At 36.7% G+C, this 16,242-nt stretch overlaps 2 protein-coding genes across 3 annotated transcripts; one reads left to right on the top strand and one right to left on the bottom strand.

The window, feature by feature from the left end:
• Positions 1-5,516: 5,516 nt before the first annotated feature.
• On the bottom strand, positions 5,517-9,360 carry LOC140972445 (uncharacterized). Its single transcript, XM_073434870.1, has 4 exons — positions 8,377-9,360; positions 8,133-8,256; positions 6,468-7,112; positions 5,517-6,226 (listed from the first exon to the last, which is right to left on the bottom strand). The coding sequence occupies exons 1-4, from the start codon at positions 9,358-9,360 to the stop codon at positions 5,517-5,519; spliced, it is 2,463 nt and encodes an 820-aa protein (XP_073290971.1).
• Positions 9,361-11,398: 2,038 nt separating this feature from the next.
• On the top strand, positions 11,399-15,527 carry LOC140972163 (B3 domain-containing transcription factor ABI3-like). 2 transcript variants are annotated; one of them, XM_073434632.1, is made up of 7 exons: positions 11,399-12,456; positions 12,570-14,212; positions 14,316-14,408; positions 14,543-14,643; positions 14,778-14,824; positions 14,946-15,022; positions 15,092-15,527. In XM_073434632.1, the coding sequence occupies exons 2-7, from the start codon at positions 12,599-12,601 to the stop codon at positions 15,227-15,229; spliced, it is 2,070 nt and encodes a 689-aa protein (XP_073290733.1). In that variant the 5' UTR covers positions 11,399-12,456; positions 12,570-12,598; the 3' UTR covers positions 15,230-15,527. The 2 variants fall into 2 exon arrangements, with proteins under 2 accessions (XP_073290733.1, XP_073290732.1); XM_073434631.1 differs by having other exon boundaries at positions 11,399-14,212.
• Positions 15,528-16,242: the final 715 nt, after the last annotated feature.

Here is a 16,242-nt window from a genome sequence, read left to right on the forward strand (position 1 = left end):
ACCCAGCTGATACATTCTTCAATTCTAGATACTCTCAAGGATCATGCCATGAAAGACTTGAAGAAACTGTCCAATGAAGTGTCTGTCATGTTCACAACTGTTGAAAAGATAGGCAGTTACGACACCAAAACTAGTCACCTCCCAAGAACTACTCAGAAAGAGGATTGATTTTGTGCACACAAGCTTGTCAAAGATGATTGATATTGTGCAAGATCAGCTGGCTGAAGTATCTGCACATGTAAGTTCAACATTCCTCATATTTTTCAAAATGACGGGTGTTGAAAAAAAAGGGGAAGAGTAGAAAAAGAATGACACCATTAAGAAACACAATGAACCAGTTAGCAAAACTGATAAAGGACCAGCCGACAAGAAAGCTAAGAAGTGAACAAGTTCGATATCAGTTAGCAGTCTGAGGGAGCTCAATATCTTGTAACTTTTCTTGTTTTCAAATATTTGTACGAATTTGTACTTGCCTCTCTAAAAATTTTGCGGTTTGATATAAATTTTGAATCTTATTCAAAATGAGGGATTTTAATTTTAAAATTGTCTCATTATTTTAATTTAAAATTGTGTGCCACGAGTTTTTATGTTTGCCGGATTAATGCAACTATATTATTTAATAATATAAATACAAGCATACTATTATATACACAAATTAATAAGGATGATCGATCACTAATACTATTAGATCTATGTGAGCCAGACATGGATCCAGGCTCATAAACTAGGTGAATGAATGGATGCAAATGCAATTTATTACAAGAGCTTCCAATATTTTACATGTCTTCATCTTGTGCATCGGACCCCACCATCTTCTAATCTTGATCTCTTACTATTTCTAATAATTATATTTGAATAGCCATGAAACATAAGGGATACATCTCATAGGGTGGGAACGATCCATAAACTAGACCCACTTTAATAATATCAAATATTAATAAAATAAATTAAACAAAAAAATATCCTAACATACACATATCACATTGATCAAGGCTCTCGATCATCCTTCATGTATTTAATATCACATATTAACATCAATTAATTAAACAATTTAATTAACTGATTAAATCATACATCTAGTAATTTTATTACTAACTACCACAATTATTAAAGAAGTTAATAAATTAAATAAACACATTTTATTTAATTTCCAATTTATTCAATGATAATTTATTTATTGTAAAACTTATTTTACCATAAATAATTAAAATCATATTATAATTATTTATTTTACAAGAAAATTATTAATTTACCAAAATTTGATTTTTAAAGAAAAATGAACAAAGTTTCATAAAATATCAATTTAATTCAAAAATTTTAAATTAAAAAAATCGCACCATTGGCTCGAAAAATCAAGTCCATGACACAACACAGTGCTCGAAACGATCCCGGGCATCCGCCTGCCTGCTGTTGGATCAGATCGAGCGCTGTCGGGCACGCTCATGTGCGCGCAGGTGGCAACTCACACGCTGGCATGGTGACTGTCCAGAACTGTTCCGGGTAGTTCGAAATTTTTTTATATTTTTTTGTTTTCTGATTAAAATCAAAATTTTATTGGTGCATCAATTTTTTGAAAAAAATTTCTTGTGTGGTTAAAAATAAAATATTCAACATTAAATTTAAATCATACGATATAGAAAACCCGACTCTTATACCGCTGTTGGGAATCAGTTATCTCGTGTCCAAAACACAACGAAAGTTTTAGAATTTTTAATTAGACGTTCCAATAACGTCTTTGGACATCGTATGGTTTAAAAAAATTAAGCATTCATAGGGTATTTATGAATATAATTTTAGTGAATAAATCACTTGATACAACTATAATGGGATTGTCGACGGGGATAATTCTTTTAATATTCCCTACGAACGATTTTCTTGAAATTTCTTTCTTTAATTTCCAATCAATTCCATGACTAGAACGTTTTCTCCTCTTCAAAATTGCACTAGAAAATTTAGAAAAAATTTAACGTAGAGATCAAAAACCAGAAGACGGCTCAAAACATAAGCTATTTTTAAGGTGGCCGAAATTTAAGAGTTTTGTGAAGGAGAGTTTTCGAAAAAATCATGAGTGTGGAGGCTAGGGTTTTGTGTCCTACTTTAAATCATGAGTCCTTAACCTAATTTTCTTAATTGTAGATTTAGACTTCTTTAAGTAAACATTAATGTGCTTAATTAATTTGACTAATCCAGCTAGTTTAATTAATTAATATATCAAAGTCCTTTAAGGACTTTAATTAATTAGCATGTTGGACATGTACACCTACAAGCTCATTATACATTCTCTTATTAAATTTAATTTAATATTTTATAAACTCAACCTTTGAGTTTAATATTTCAACTATCAAATTTCATAAATTCAACTCCTTGAATTTATTCTCTCCAAATTTTAATTATCATAAATTCAATTCATTGAATTTATCATCTCATAATTTTATATAAATTCAACTCATTGAATTTATTATCTCAACGGGAACAAAATATCAAGTACTTGTGTGACTCTCAATGGTTCAGAGATACAACTACCCGTTGGTTCACAACTCTTTGTGATTGAAGACATTGTCTTTTATTCGAGATTACCCTTATTTGCTCCATTCTATGTACCAACATTTGATCACGAGAATTTTAGAAAATCATTTTCTGATTAAACCCATCGAATCATGATAATAGCGTCTAGTAGCATCGCTCCATGATTCCCTAGGTATCACTGATAGTGTCTGCAAGAACCAATCGGTTATGATTAACGTACAGTATGGTCCCTTCATCTCATAAATCTCGATCGAATCTACAGTCATTGGTTCATCGAGGGTTACATATTAGATTCGATATCTATGTGATACATTCATGAAATATTCCTAGTGCCATCGCATGTACAACTAGAAAACCTTTGTCCATAAAGTACATCTTACATTGTGGTCATAATTGTACTATTATTTTGTTAGGCCACATAGGATATCAACACCCGTATGTGAGCAGTGAATTCTCGGCTACAATGCACTGGCTCCTACACATGTCGCAATTGCGTCCAACCTCGCCAACTCGTGACCCTCGCGGAGTCGGTAAACGAGTCAAAGAACAATCCTAGTATGTAGAGCCTCAGTATTGTCCCGGGATATAAGGACTAATGATGTACAATCATAACAACAGACTTTTTCTCTCGATGAATGATAACCACTTGAAAAGTGCGAGGTCTTCGTATGATTACTAATCTGCATGATTGAACATCTCTATGTCCTTACCATGAAACATGGTACACATGAACATCACAAATGTTAGTTTCAAGTTTAAGCGACCTTTATCCTTGTATTAAAGTATAATCAAGATCTTTATCTATGTTGATTGCATGAGTATACAAATAAAATAAAACGAAACCATGAAATATAAATTATATTAAAATGAAGACTGTTTATTACAACCGAGTCTATAAATTTCTTAGTAAACCGTTGTCTTACAAGACATCTACTCTAACAGGATCAGATGATAAATGATGCATGATATAATGTTGATAAATTAATATAACATAATAATAACTCTAATCTTTTGCAGAACTTTAGTCAAATATTAGAAGAAATAAAAATGTATAATAAAAATAATGCATTATCATTTACACCAAACATAATATTATATTATTAGATTGATATTTGGTGTATAAATTTTGATGAGGTACACTACAATTTATATCAATGGGCTTGATTATTCAACTTATATTATTTTTTTAAAAAAAAACATAGAAACTTTTCTTTTTTCGAATATATATTATTATATTAAATGTCAGTTTTAAATAATATATAGAAGTTACAAAAATTTCAATTTCGAGATTCGATGAAGTACTCATAATGGCTCGATTTTAAATTGAGAATTCAATTTCGTAAGATAAATAAAGCTGGGAAATTGGGGCGGAAAGCACAGTCATGAAACTCGGAAAACACAAGCCCAACCACACTGTCACAATCAGCAAAATTTTTTGGTTTCTTTCAACCATTGATTCATGCATTTAAGGCTCGTAAAAATAGAGATTAAGTGACAGATTTTCCTACTATAAACACGTAGCCTTAATTTCATATTTTTTAAAGTAAAATTCGAATTCAAAAATAAATAAAATAGAAAAAATGGGGAGCATGATAGTTAACTCCACCCTTTCAAAGCTCCATGCACGCACTGGGATGTTTGTTGCTACTTCACCTAGACTCAATTTCCAGGTAATTCATCCATTAATTTTGAGTTATTGATGTTCGATATCTCACGTTGGTTCTATTAAATTATTGAGAATTGTATATATGGACTTGACAACCCTCATCCTTAAGCCAGATTTTATGAGTTAGGCTCAAGTTCATTACCGTTACGATTGGTATGATAATACAGACTATCTCGGCGATAAATTTCACTTTATAATAAGGTTTTTTTATAGTGATATTTATCGTGACTAGTATAAAAAAAAATCAAAGTTTAACGTGCAAAAAAAACGTATGAGTGTTGCTACGCAACGTATGACTCAAACCGTGGTACTTTTTGGAAGAAAACAAAAAAGTAACAATCCGTAAAGAATTTATTCATTAAAAGTTGTAAATAAAGTAAAATAAAATATTTTTACATTTCAAATCAGTTATATATGTGTTCATTCATATTTTTCTAATTGTTAGTAATATTTTAAAATATTAATCTATTACAACTTTAAAAAAATTACGTCAAAACATTGAATAAAAAATATAAAAAACGTCAAAAGCAACCCCACCAAAAAAGCCATTTTTAAAAAGAAAACGTTTTGGAGTCTAATAAGTGCAGTTAATGTGGTGAGTTGAACTGGTGACAAAACTAAAGATCAGGTGACGGGGAAGACGAAGGACGTCGCCGAGAAATTGTCGGAAACCGTCCAAGAAGCGGCCGGAAAAGTGAAGCAAACCGAGCAGGACGCGTGGGGTCACCGTCAAAAAACCAGCCAGAAGATCAAAGACAAGGTGGTGGCCAAGGCGGAGGCAACCGCCGAAGAATCAAGAATGCAAATATTCCATGTTTCCTATCCATTTTTGAAAACTCGATAATTTGACCATACATTATTATTATAATTGAATTTTTGTAATTTGTAATTGTTGAAGAATATATGATTAAAGTAGTGTGTGTGTGGAATGTTGCAGAGAAAAGCTTAAACTCCATTACTCAACCTACTGAAGTATTTATACATGGATTTACATCTACAGATCCACATTAATAGGATCTCCAACAAACCTAGTGCTACTAATTAGGAAGCTAACTAACTAACACAATCAGATTAGGTACAAGCTAACTAACTACACTCCCCCTCAAGCTTAATCAAAGATACTCTGCAGATTAAGCTTGTTACACAATTCCTGGAAGCTTGTACGTGGTAATGCTTTGGTCAGAATATCAGCAACTTGACAGTGTGTTGGAACATAACACAAACTGATTGTGCCATCATCCACCTTCTCGCTTATGAAATGCCTGTCAATTTCCACGTGTTTAGTTCGATCATGTTGCACAGGGTTCTTTGCCATATTCAATGCCTACTGATTGTCACAGAAGATACTTACTGACTTATGATTATCAACTCTGAGTTCCTCAAGTACTCTTTGATGCCACATTCCTTCACATATCCCTAGAGCAAGAGATCGAAGCTCTGCCTCTGCACTACTCCTCTCTACTACCGATTGTTTCTTACTGCGCCAAGACACGATATTTCCCCAGACGTATGAACAATGTCCTGAGGTAGATCGCCTGTCCGAAGCATCTCCTGCCCAATCAGCATCTGTGTATACTTCCACACTGCGATTGGAGCACTTTCTGAACATAATTCCTTTCCCCGGGTTTCCTCTCAAGTACCGCAGAATTCTCAAAACAGCTTCCATATGCACCTCGGATGGATTGCTCATAAACCTACTGACCACACTTACTGAAAATCCAATATCAGGGCGTGTATGAGCAAGATAAATGAGTTTTCCTACAAGCCGCTGGTACTGATCTTTATTACATGCAGGTTCATTCCCTCGTGCAACAAGTTTGCTGGTTGAGTCCATAGGGGTTTCACTCGCCTTACACCCTATCGTCCCTGTGTCTTTGAGCAGGTCCATAACGTATTTACGTTGAGATATAGCAATTCTATCTTTTGTTCTCCCTACTTCCATACCAAGGAAGTACCTTAAGCGACCTAGATCCTTGATCTCAAATTCCTTGGACAACACTTGTTTCAGTCTGTGAGTCTCCTCCTCATCATCACCTATGATTACAATATCATCAACGTATACACTCAATATTGAACACTTCCCTCCTTGTGAATGCTTGACGACGAGGGTATGATCTGCTTGACACTGTTTGTAGCTATTCTGCTTGAGAACCTTAGAAAAGCGCTCGAACCATGCCCTAGGTGATTGCTTGAGACCGTATAGTGACCGCTTCAGTTTACAAACCTTATTCTGAGTAGTACTATTACAGAATCCCTCTGGAATGTCCATGTATACTTCTTCTTCTAGTCTCCCATTCAAGATTGACGGCTAGAGAGAGCAATATTCGAATAGTGTTGAGCTTCGCTACTGGTGCAAATGTCTCTTGGTAATCAATTTCGTACGATTGCGTATACCCCTTCGCAACTAATCTGGCCTTTAGTCTCTCAATAGTTCTATCTGGTTGATGTTTTACCGAGAACAACCACCGACACCCTACTGTTCGTTTCCCTGGTGGGAGGTCAGTAATATCCCACGTTCCATTTTGCTCAAGAGCTTGGAACTCCTTGAAAGTTGCAGCTCTCCATGCTGGATCTTCTAGTGCTTCATGAACTGTGTTAGGCACTCTAACATCATCGATTTTAGAGAGGAAGGCTCGGAAGTTTGCTGACAACTTTCCATAGTACAAGAAGTCTGCCTGTTCATTTGAGCTTCGTGTTCGATGATGCTTACGTAGAGCAATTGGCAACTCAATGTCAGATAATGGATCAGAACTATTACCCGGAATATTACCTTCCTCCGTTGATTCAGTCACTTCATCTGGTGAGAGTTCTTGGCAGTTTGGAGTCTGTGTACCTCTAGGAATTTCTTGAGATGGTTCTGAGGTGGTTTGAGGCTGATCATCTGATGAAGTGGCACCGTCTACTTGAGATAAGGTGGGACCTTTATTGAGAGGTTGAGTGAGTTGCGTGGGAGTTGATGAATGTATAGGAGAAGGCTCTATGATAGTGTCTCAGAACTGAGATTGAGACTGAGATTGCTCCCCCTCAAATTCAGGTCTGGTATAGAATGGCTGAGATTCATGGAATGTTACATCCATGGAAAAAAATGTTTTCCTAAGAATCGGGGAATAACACTTGTAACCTTTGTGCCTTGGAGAATATCCTATGAATATGCACTTAAAAGCTCTAGGATCAAGTTTTGATTGATGATACTGATGAATAAACATAGTACAACCAAATACTTTTGTGTAATGGTATTTATTAGGGTGTGTGTTAGGGTATGTACTAAGGAGAGATTGGCATGGTGTTTGGAACTTAAGTGTGCGGGAAGGCATACGATTAATGAGATATGTGGCCGTTAGTATAGCCTCTCCCCAAAATTGTTTTGGTACCCTATATGAGAACATAAGTGCTCGTGAGACTTCCAAAAGGTGTCTATTCTTACGCTCGGCAATACCATTTTGTTGTGGTGTGTCGGTGCATGAACTCGTTTGGACTATACCCTGAGATGAGAAATATCCTCCTAGTGTAGCATTGAAGTAATCTTGTGCATTATCTGAGTGAAATACTTGGACATGAGCATTGAAATGAGTTTTTATCATACAGTGAAATTCCTTGAATATTTGGCAAGTCTCAGATTTATGTTTCATTAAAAATACCCATGAAAAACGTGTGTGATCATCAACCAAAAGCAAGAACCATCGTGCACCTGATATATTGGTGACCCTGGATGCCCCCCAAATATCACTATGGATCATGGAAAAAGGATGTGTTGGTTTATATGGTCTTGGTGCATAGGTGCTGCGAGTATGTTTTGAAAGTTGACAAGCATCACAAGTGAATGAATTGATATTTTTATTAATGAAAAAAGAAGGAAACATGCGTTTGAGATACATGAAGCTCGGATGTCCAAGACGAGCATGCAACAACATAATGTTTTCGTCTTTATTAACTACTAAACCAGAATTAAAACAAAGATTGAGAGAGGTTGGTTTTATTTCAGCCTGAGGTGGTGTGATGGTTTTGAGGAGATAGAGGCCTCCACAAAGCTCAGCCCTGCCAATCATTCTCCCAGAATTCATGTCCTGAAACGCACACGAGTCAGTTATAAATTTGGTAAAACAGTGATGATCCTTATTGAATTTCCTGACAGACAGTAGGTTGCAATCAAGTTGAGGCACAAAGAAAACCGATTGGAGTGTTACTTGTGGCAACAGGCGAACCGACCCTATGCCTATCACACGTGATCGAGAACCATCCGCAATACTAACATAGATCTCTTGTTTGCAGGGTGTATATGAAGTGAACAGGGAGTACTTACCAGTCATGTGATCCGAGGCACCTGAGTCAACAATCCACGAAGTGGATATTTCTGTATGTAATGCTGTAGCCAAGTTACCTTGTTGAGCAACAGGTTCTGAGTTCACTGGTGGAGATGTTGATGAGGAGGAGCCTTGGACTCGGTTGATGATAGACTGCAAGATGTTCATCTGATCTGGATTGAACTGAGCTACGGCTGCGACATGTCCACGTGGTTTCCAGTCTGCCGGCTTGCCATGCAACTTCCAGCATGTCTCCTTGGTGTGACCAGGTTTGCGACAATGCTCACACCAGGGACGTCCACGGGGCTTTTTGTGTTGTTGAGCCTGAGATGCCACATGACCAGTACTCCATGGAGACTGATCACCGGTGGGGTTATATGTGCCTTCATGAGAAGCCAAGGAACTACTTTCAAGTGGATTCAAGGAGGTCCTTCCGAGCATAACTTTGCGACGACTTTCTTCACGCCTTACTTCAGAAACCGACTCATGAATGGTAGGCAATGGCTTGGTTGACAGAATCCTGCTCCTTACTTCATCTAGTGATTTGTCAAGTCCAAACAAGAACTTGAAAACTCGCTTGGTCTCAACAATTTTCCTGTGATTTTCTCCATCATCTTGACATTTCCAGCAATGTGACTCAAGGAGATCAACCTTCTGCCAGTAGCGAGTCAGATTAGTAAAGTATGATGTGACTGAGTTCTCACCTTGTCGGAGGTCATGGAGCAAGCCTTCAATCTCAAAGAGTTCAGCCGTATTGTCTTTGCACGAGAAGGTGTCTTGAACTGACTCCCATATTTCCTTGGCGGTCTGGAATAGTAAGAAATTCTCACTTATCTCCTGAGTCATGGAGTTGATCAGCCACGCCATTATCATCGAATCATTTGCCTTCCAAGCTTTGATCTGATCTGCTGAACTTTCGAGGATGGACAAACTGTCAGAGAGGTGACCTTCTTTCCCTTTCCCTCGGATAAACATGAGAACTGAGCTAGACCACTACAAGTAATTGTGGTCTGAGAGTTTGTGAGAAGTAATTGAGAGGAGGAACAGGTCTTGAATGCTATTTCGAGGTTGACATGAGTTTGATATTGATGATGAAGGAGGAATGCCTTCAATCTTCCCTGGCTCTGATACCATGTTGAAGAATATATGATTAAAGTAGTGTGTGTGTGGAATGTTGCAAAGAGAAGCTTAAACTCCATTGCTCAACCTACTGAAGTATTTATACATGGATTTACATCTACAAATCCACATTAATAGGATCTCCAACAAACCTAGTGCTACTAATTAGGAAGCTAACTAACTAACACAATCAGATTAGGTACAAGCTAACTAACTACAGTAATGAATGTTCTGTTCTACCTAGAATATCAAATAGTCAATTTTTTTTTTTATGTTATATCTTTGAATCGATTAGCAACAAATTAATTTATGTAAGGATCAAAATCATCAATTGGTTTATACAGCACTTGCTCAGATAATCTACAAAATAATTCATATGATACGTAGAATTGAGAAAATTTCGTGTCACCCTTCTGAAAATATCCTAAAAATAAATCTAAAAGTAACATTAATTTTCATATATAGGAGAAATCCTGAACAAATGTGGACCCACATATATTTACAAAGTCAACCTTTAGATATACTTTTAAACGCATTAACCAAAGTATAATTGTTTATGTAACATTAATATACTATATTTAATTAGAGGTGATATAAAATATATGTCATAGCAAAAATTACGATATCAAAAAATATTTATATCGATTTTGTATCGAAAATTTCAGTATATCGAGATTCGGTATATCAAAATTTTTATTATGTATAATTATCATATCAATTATATTGAAATATTTTGGTATATTGATATTTTCTGATGTGATTAATGATTCAAATAAGAGGAAAATTTTAAAAGTCAACTACGACATCATTTTTCTGACTCATATTAGTACGTAATTATCTATTCCATATGATGCTTGAAGAAAAAAATAGTTCTTATGTATAAATTATTTTCTGGTGTTAAATAAGTACTGTGTGAAAACTTTTTAAACTTTATTAAAATTAACATTTTTTATATCTATGATTTCATAAAATTATTTAATAAATAACTTTTTGAATGTACAATTTTTCTATATTTCATTACATCCAATATGTGAATGTCAACTTATCGGTTTCACATAAGTGTGCACACAACATATCAAAACTCATATATATAAAATATATATTAATACCTCTAGGCAAATAATCCTTATTAATATATTAAAAAATTTATGTTGCATAATTTTTGTAACTATATTAGAGTTTAAATCAAAATTAAAAATATATATTATTGTTATAAAAATTAATGATACAATAATCACATGTTATTCACATGGTAATTAAATTATTATGTTGATAAAAGCCATGTGGAATAATTTTAGTAGGTAAAAATAAAATAAATTTGTCTAGAGTAAAATATATATAATTTTTTTTATATAATGATTTTTTTTATGAAAAGACACGAGATAATCTGAGTGAAAGTATTATAGAATAATTTTGTGAGATAGATCCGAACTTACTCAAATTTAAAAAAAAATACTATTTTTATATTAAATATTATTTCTAATTAAAAATATAATCAACTCCATATATCTCGTGAATATAAATAAGTGAAGTGGTTTCATATAAGACCTATTGTTAAATATTTGCTCAAATGCAGGTGAGAATTCAGATGCGTGATTTTCTTTTGAAAATCGAAGCTCATTTGTTCTGAAGACCCCACCACCTCACCCTGTTCACGTGAACGCATGTCGATCCCCGCGACAAATTCCATGACCGCCAATAACATTTTTACGCAGAGACCATAGACAAAGCTAGCTTAGAGTGAAATTTTACGCTGATTCCCCACCAAAAACTTTATGGTGATCGAGTTTTGGATTTTACCGCAGAATGTAGCAGCCGCAGCCAACGAGCTTCGCCGGCCGTTGGGTCCACGAATGGGGACAAGACGAAGGAGCCACTGCCTTCACAATCGGTCCCATCTCTGTCTCTCTCTCTATACATGCTTTACATGTGTTCATATATTGAGACTCTTTATTTTGAAGCGATATATATGCTGGCTGGTGTACGCATTATGTACAAATATAGGTACCGCGTACGAGACTTCTTCCTTCTGTAGCTGACGGTACATTGCTTGTTTGTACTTTTATATAATATATGTATATATGTGTGTGTGTATGTTATGTCATGCATTTGGATACCTTCAGAATGGACAATTTAGCTGTGGTTTTCAAAAGACTGAGGCACCGCTGGAGTGCACCATTCAGGTGTGTACGTATGGATACTGGCGTACATTCCGGGGTTTGAGCGGTAAAAAAGCAGCGGCACGAGCTTTTATTTCTTTGTTGTTTTCTGAATTTTCTTCCCTTCTAAAAATTTTCAAACTCCATTTTCATCTTTCTTAATTAAGAGCGCAACTCCACCAACAAACGATTTGAACCCATCTGCAAACGACAAAAGAAGAAGAAATTAATTGAAGGAGATTGAAACTCTCGAGAACTGACCAGAACATCATGTGGGTTCTTGGTTTAACAGGGTTTAAGTTTGGTGCTGCTGTTCATCAATCTTCACTTCATATTTGTCTCCTTTTTTGGCTTCTATATATTTCCTCGTCTCCATCGGAATATTTTCTTTTTTCCCGTAAATTCTCCCAACTTAAAAAAGATATTGCTATGAAATCCCTAGTTTATGTGAGTTTCTCTCTTCAGTAGGGAAAAAATCATGTATATTTGGTAAAGTGTAGATTGATAAAATGGGTCGTTTTCCTTTCGTTTTCTATTAGCTATTTTCAGTATCGTATCTGATGGTCTGTATGGTTTGGAGGAGTCCCAGATGCTTTATGTTGCAGGATTTAATTTGAAGCGGGCCCTTTGTATCTTGTTTCCTCGATCAGCTACAGAAACACTCTTCCTCCTTTATCCGTAAAAAGTATATTTTCCTGTCCACCTTTTTTCTCAAATATCTCAAAATTTATCCGAAGCTAGCTAGTATGATTAAAAATGAGTGTGTTCCTACTGGTGAACGAGATGATTTTCATGCAGATGCTGGAAATGTTGAGGTGAAAATAGAAATGATGGAGGTGGGTGATCTGGATATTGCAAACCCTAGCTGTGGTTTTGAAGAAATGGAAGAAGATCACCAGCAAGTAGTAGTGATGGAGACAGTTGGTGAAAAAGATTTATGGCTTGATAGAGATCAAGAAAATTTTCTTGACGTGAATGAAGATTCCGTTTTCTATGGCGACTTCCCACCTCTACCTGATTTCCCTTGCATGTCGTCCTCCTCATCGTCGTCCTCTGTGTCGCCGGCGGCGAATCCCACCGCCGCCACTTCTTCCTCCTCCCGTGAATCCTCCTCTCCGACCGCCGAGGAAGATACGGGACAAAGGAATTTTCAGCAAATTAAAGGGGGTGATCAGGTGAAAGCCGAGCGTGCGGCTTTGTCTTCGACAGCCTCCATGGAGATCACGCCGCTGTCTGAATATGTTGGTGTAGGCAATGTTGACTGCATTGATGTGATGGAAACCTTTGGTTACATGGATTTATTAGACAGTAATGATATTTGGGACCCATCTTCAGTTTTCCAAAGTGAGAACCCTCGAGAATTAACGGAAGATCAACAGGCGGCAACCATGGTGCCGCTGCCGCAGGACCAAAAAATGCTGAGTGAGGAAGAAAATGATGATGGATTAAGTTTTATACATGGGAACAGCGAACTTGCTATGCTGTTTTTCGAGTGGTTGAAGCAAAACAAGGATTACATTTCTGCTGAAGATATGAGGAACATAAAGCTGAAGCGTTCCACCATTGAAAGCGCTTCTAAGCGTTTGGGCAGCACAAAAGAAGGGAAAAAGCAGCTCCTGAAACTGATACTCGAGTGGGTCGAGCAGTTCCAGCTTCAGAAAAATCGGACAAGGGAAAGTGGCCATCAATCTACATTTCCCTCCCAAGAAACTGCCCAGAACCTGGTATTTAATCCAAACTCGTACTCTTATTCAAATATGAACTACAATCCTCCGTACTCTCATCCTACAACCTGCTTTCCGACCAACCCCTGGATGCCGCCTCAAGTCGCCGGGGCTGCCACCATGGTGGCGCAATCGCCTGCTATGGAAGGGTATAGTGGCGGTGACCCTTACACAAACTATAATCATGCCGGTCCTTTAAATTATCAAGTAGCAAATGGCATCCCATATCTAGCTTCAGCAGAATACTCGTCCATGGAACAAGCTCAATCTTGGGCTCCAATGGCGCCATTCACGATGCCCCCACCGTCTCAGTTTAGTCCTTTCCCTGATAATGGTAACCTTTTTCCTCAGCCATATAATTTATACGGGAACCCGTATCTGCTCTTTGATAAAAACGGGGAGAGATTGGTGAAATTGGGATCATTGGCGACTAAAGAAGCCAGGAAAAAGAGGATGGCTCGCCAGAGATCCATTTATTCATACCACAATCGGCGCAACAGTAACCCAAATCAGAATCATGAGCAAATAAATGATCAGCATGTTGTGGCTGATGACTGCGAAAATGGCAGTCAAGAAAGACCCGCCGAAGATTGTATGTACTGGTCGTCGGTTGCTTCTTCAGCTAATTCTTCGATGGTGGCCACGGTTCCACCGGTTGATGTATCACAGCAACCAAACTATCCGCGACACGGTGCCTCTGATCGACGGCAGCAACAGGTTCTTATTTCTGCCTCTTTAGATCATCATTTGGGTTCAAAATTGATGTTGCAAGTTAAAAATCTCATTTAATTTTATTCACTGTTGGTTTTATGATCTGAAGGGATGGAAGACGGAGAAGAACTTGAAGTTTTTACTGCAGAAAGTGTTGAAGCAAAGTGATGTCGGTAATCTTGGAAGGATTGTGTTGCCAAAAGTAATGAAATTTTTTTTATATATATATTTGGTTATATTCAACAAAAGTATATAGTTAATTTGGTTCATAGTTTTTAAGAATTTAGACTTGTAAAACTTTGATGAAAGTTTAAATGTGGTAAAATTAATTATCAGAAAGAAGCCGAAAGCCATCTTCCAGAACTAGATTCAAGAGACGGAATTCCCATTGCCATGGAAGATATTGGAACTTCTCGCGTTTGGAATATGCGATATAGGTATATACATATATATATACATCTTACTATTATAATGATATGCGATTCCCGTTTTAAAATTTGTGAACTATTCATGTGATTTTGTTCCGATCACCTTTTATCAAGTTAATGATGATATAATTTATGGTTACCAGGTTTTGGCCAAACAACAAAAGCAGAATGTACCTTCTGGAGAACACGGGTAATTTAAGCATTTTCGAATGTCATCTGCACTCGGATAAAATCTGAGTCTGTGTTACTCGATGATCAAAGAAAACCGGAACAATTTATTCGTAATATTTGTATGTTTCATGTTTTTTTAGGTGAATTTGTGAGGATAAATGGACTTCAAGAGGGAGATTTTATAGTGATTTACTCCGACATGAAATGTGGCAAATATGTGAGACTTTCTTCCTTGTAATATCACATTTATCGTTGTTAAATGATACTGATCTGGTGCAATGTATAGATGATCCGAGGAGTAAAAGTGCGACAACCCGGGACGAAATTGGAGGGCAAGAAGCTGGCGACAAGGAAGAATGCTCGCGGCTTATCGATTTCCAGAACCAGCCCTAATTCACTAGCACCTATCAAGCAATCCGTTTGATGTCCCGAGTAACCCGAAAAGCCTCGGTGCGATACACATTTGTTGAAGAACACTCCGTTGTGCTTGGTTTTTTGGTGTCTCGTAGCTTGGTTTAATCTTTGGATCGGACGTCAAATGCCAAATGAATTAAAACCGTGTGCTCGAATGTAGTTAAAGAAGGTGTTCTAACGTTTGGATACTACCTTTTTGGTGTTTTTTTTAATTTGTTGTATTATTCCATACTAGCTATTATCAATTCATAATGTGGTCATTATTAATTATTTCTAATATTTTTATGGTGTTAATAATTTGATTGGAAGCCCGGTTCGAAATGAAATCCTTATTCGAAAGTTACAATAAATTTAGTTGCTGAAAACATTCTCTAGAGACAAATCTTATGCGGGTCGAATCAAATTTATTTACAAATGGCGGTTAAGACTCTTGCTTTTTCTTGATGAGATTTGATCGAATCTCGTAGTTATCAGAACCTCTTATTTATCGACGAGAATGTCTCCACATTCTCTAGCCGCATTAGGGCCCGGGCTTCCCAACCACCTGAGTGGGTTCGGACACTTGGGCTTGGACACCTTACTATATATTTAGGCTCGGTAGCCGAGCTCTTGCCCAATAATGAGCACTGACTCTATAGGGTTAGGCCAGTTTTGAAATGAGCTTGGATCCATCTAGATATAACAATTTAGAGGGCATCAACAGTATCTCCTCCTTTTGGTCTAAAAGAAGCATTAAATTTAGACTAAGAAAACCTGGTAGGATTCTTAGCCCTTTTCTATGTGCTCTTTGTTATAAGGTGTGTTTCCTTGATCTCACGTGGCATATCGGATGGTACAGACGTGAAACATAAATGGACGGCCGAGATTCTATGACGAATAGGTTCCCGAGGTAATCTTAAGTCTCCCCAAGAAAATCTGGACCCTTGGTTTGATGTTAATCGAACGGCTGTCATGAGCCTCCTTGCAGTATAAATAAAAGAACACTTCCACTCATTTTCCCATTTATTCTCTCCGAGCTATTAC

This window comes from Primulina huaijiensis, chromosome 3 (genome assembly GCF_012295235.1).
Source record: "Primulina huaijiensis isolate GDHJ02 chromosome 3, ASM1229523v2, whole genome shotgun sequence".
Taxonomy (NCBI): Eukaryota; Viridiplantae; Streptophyta; class Magnoliopsida; order Lamiales; family Gesneriaceae; genus Primulina; species Primulina huaijiensis.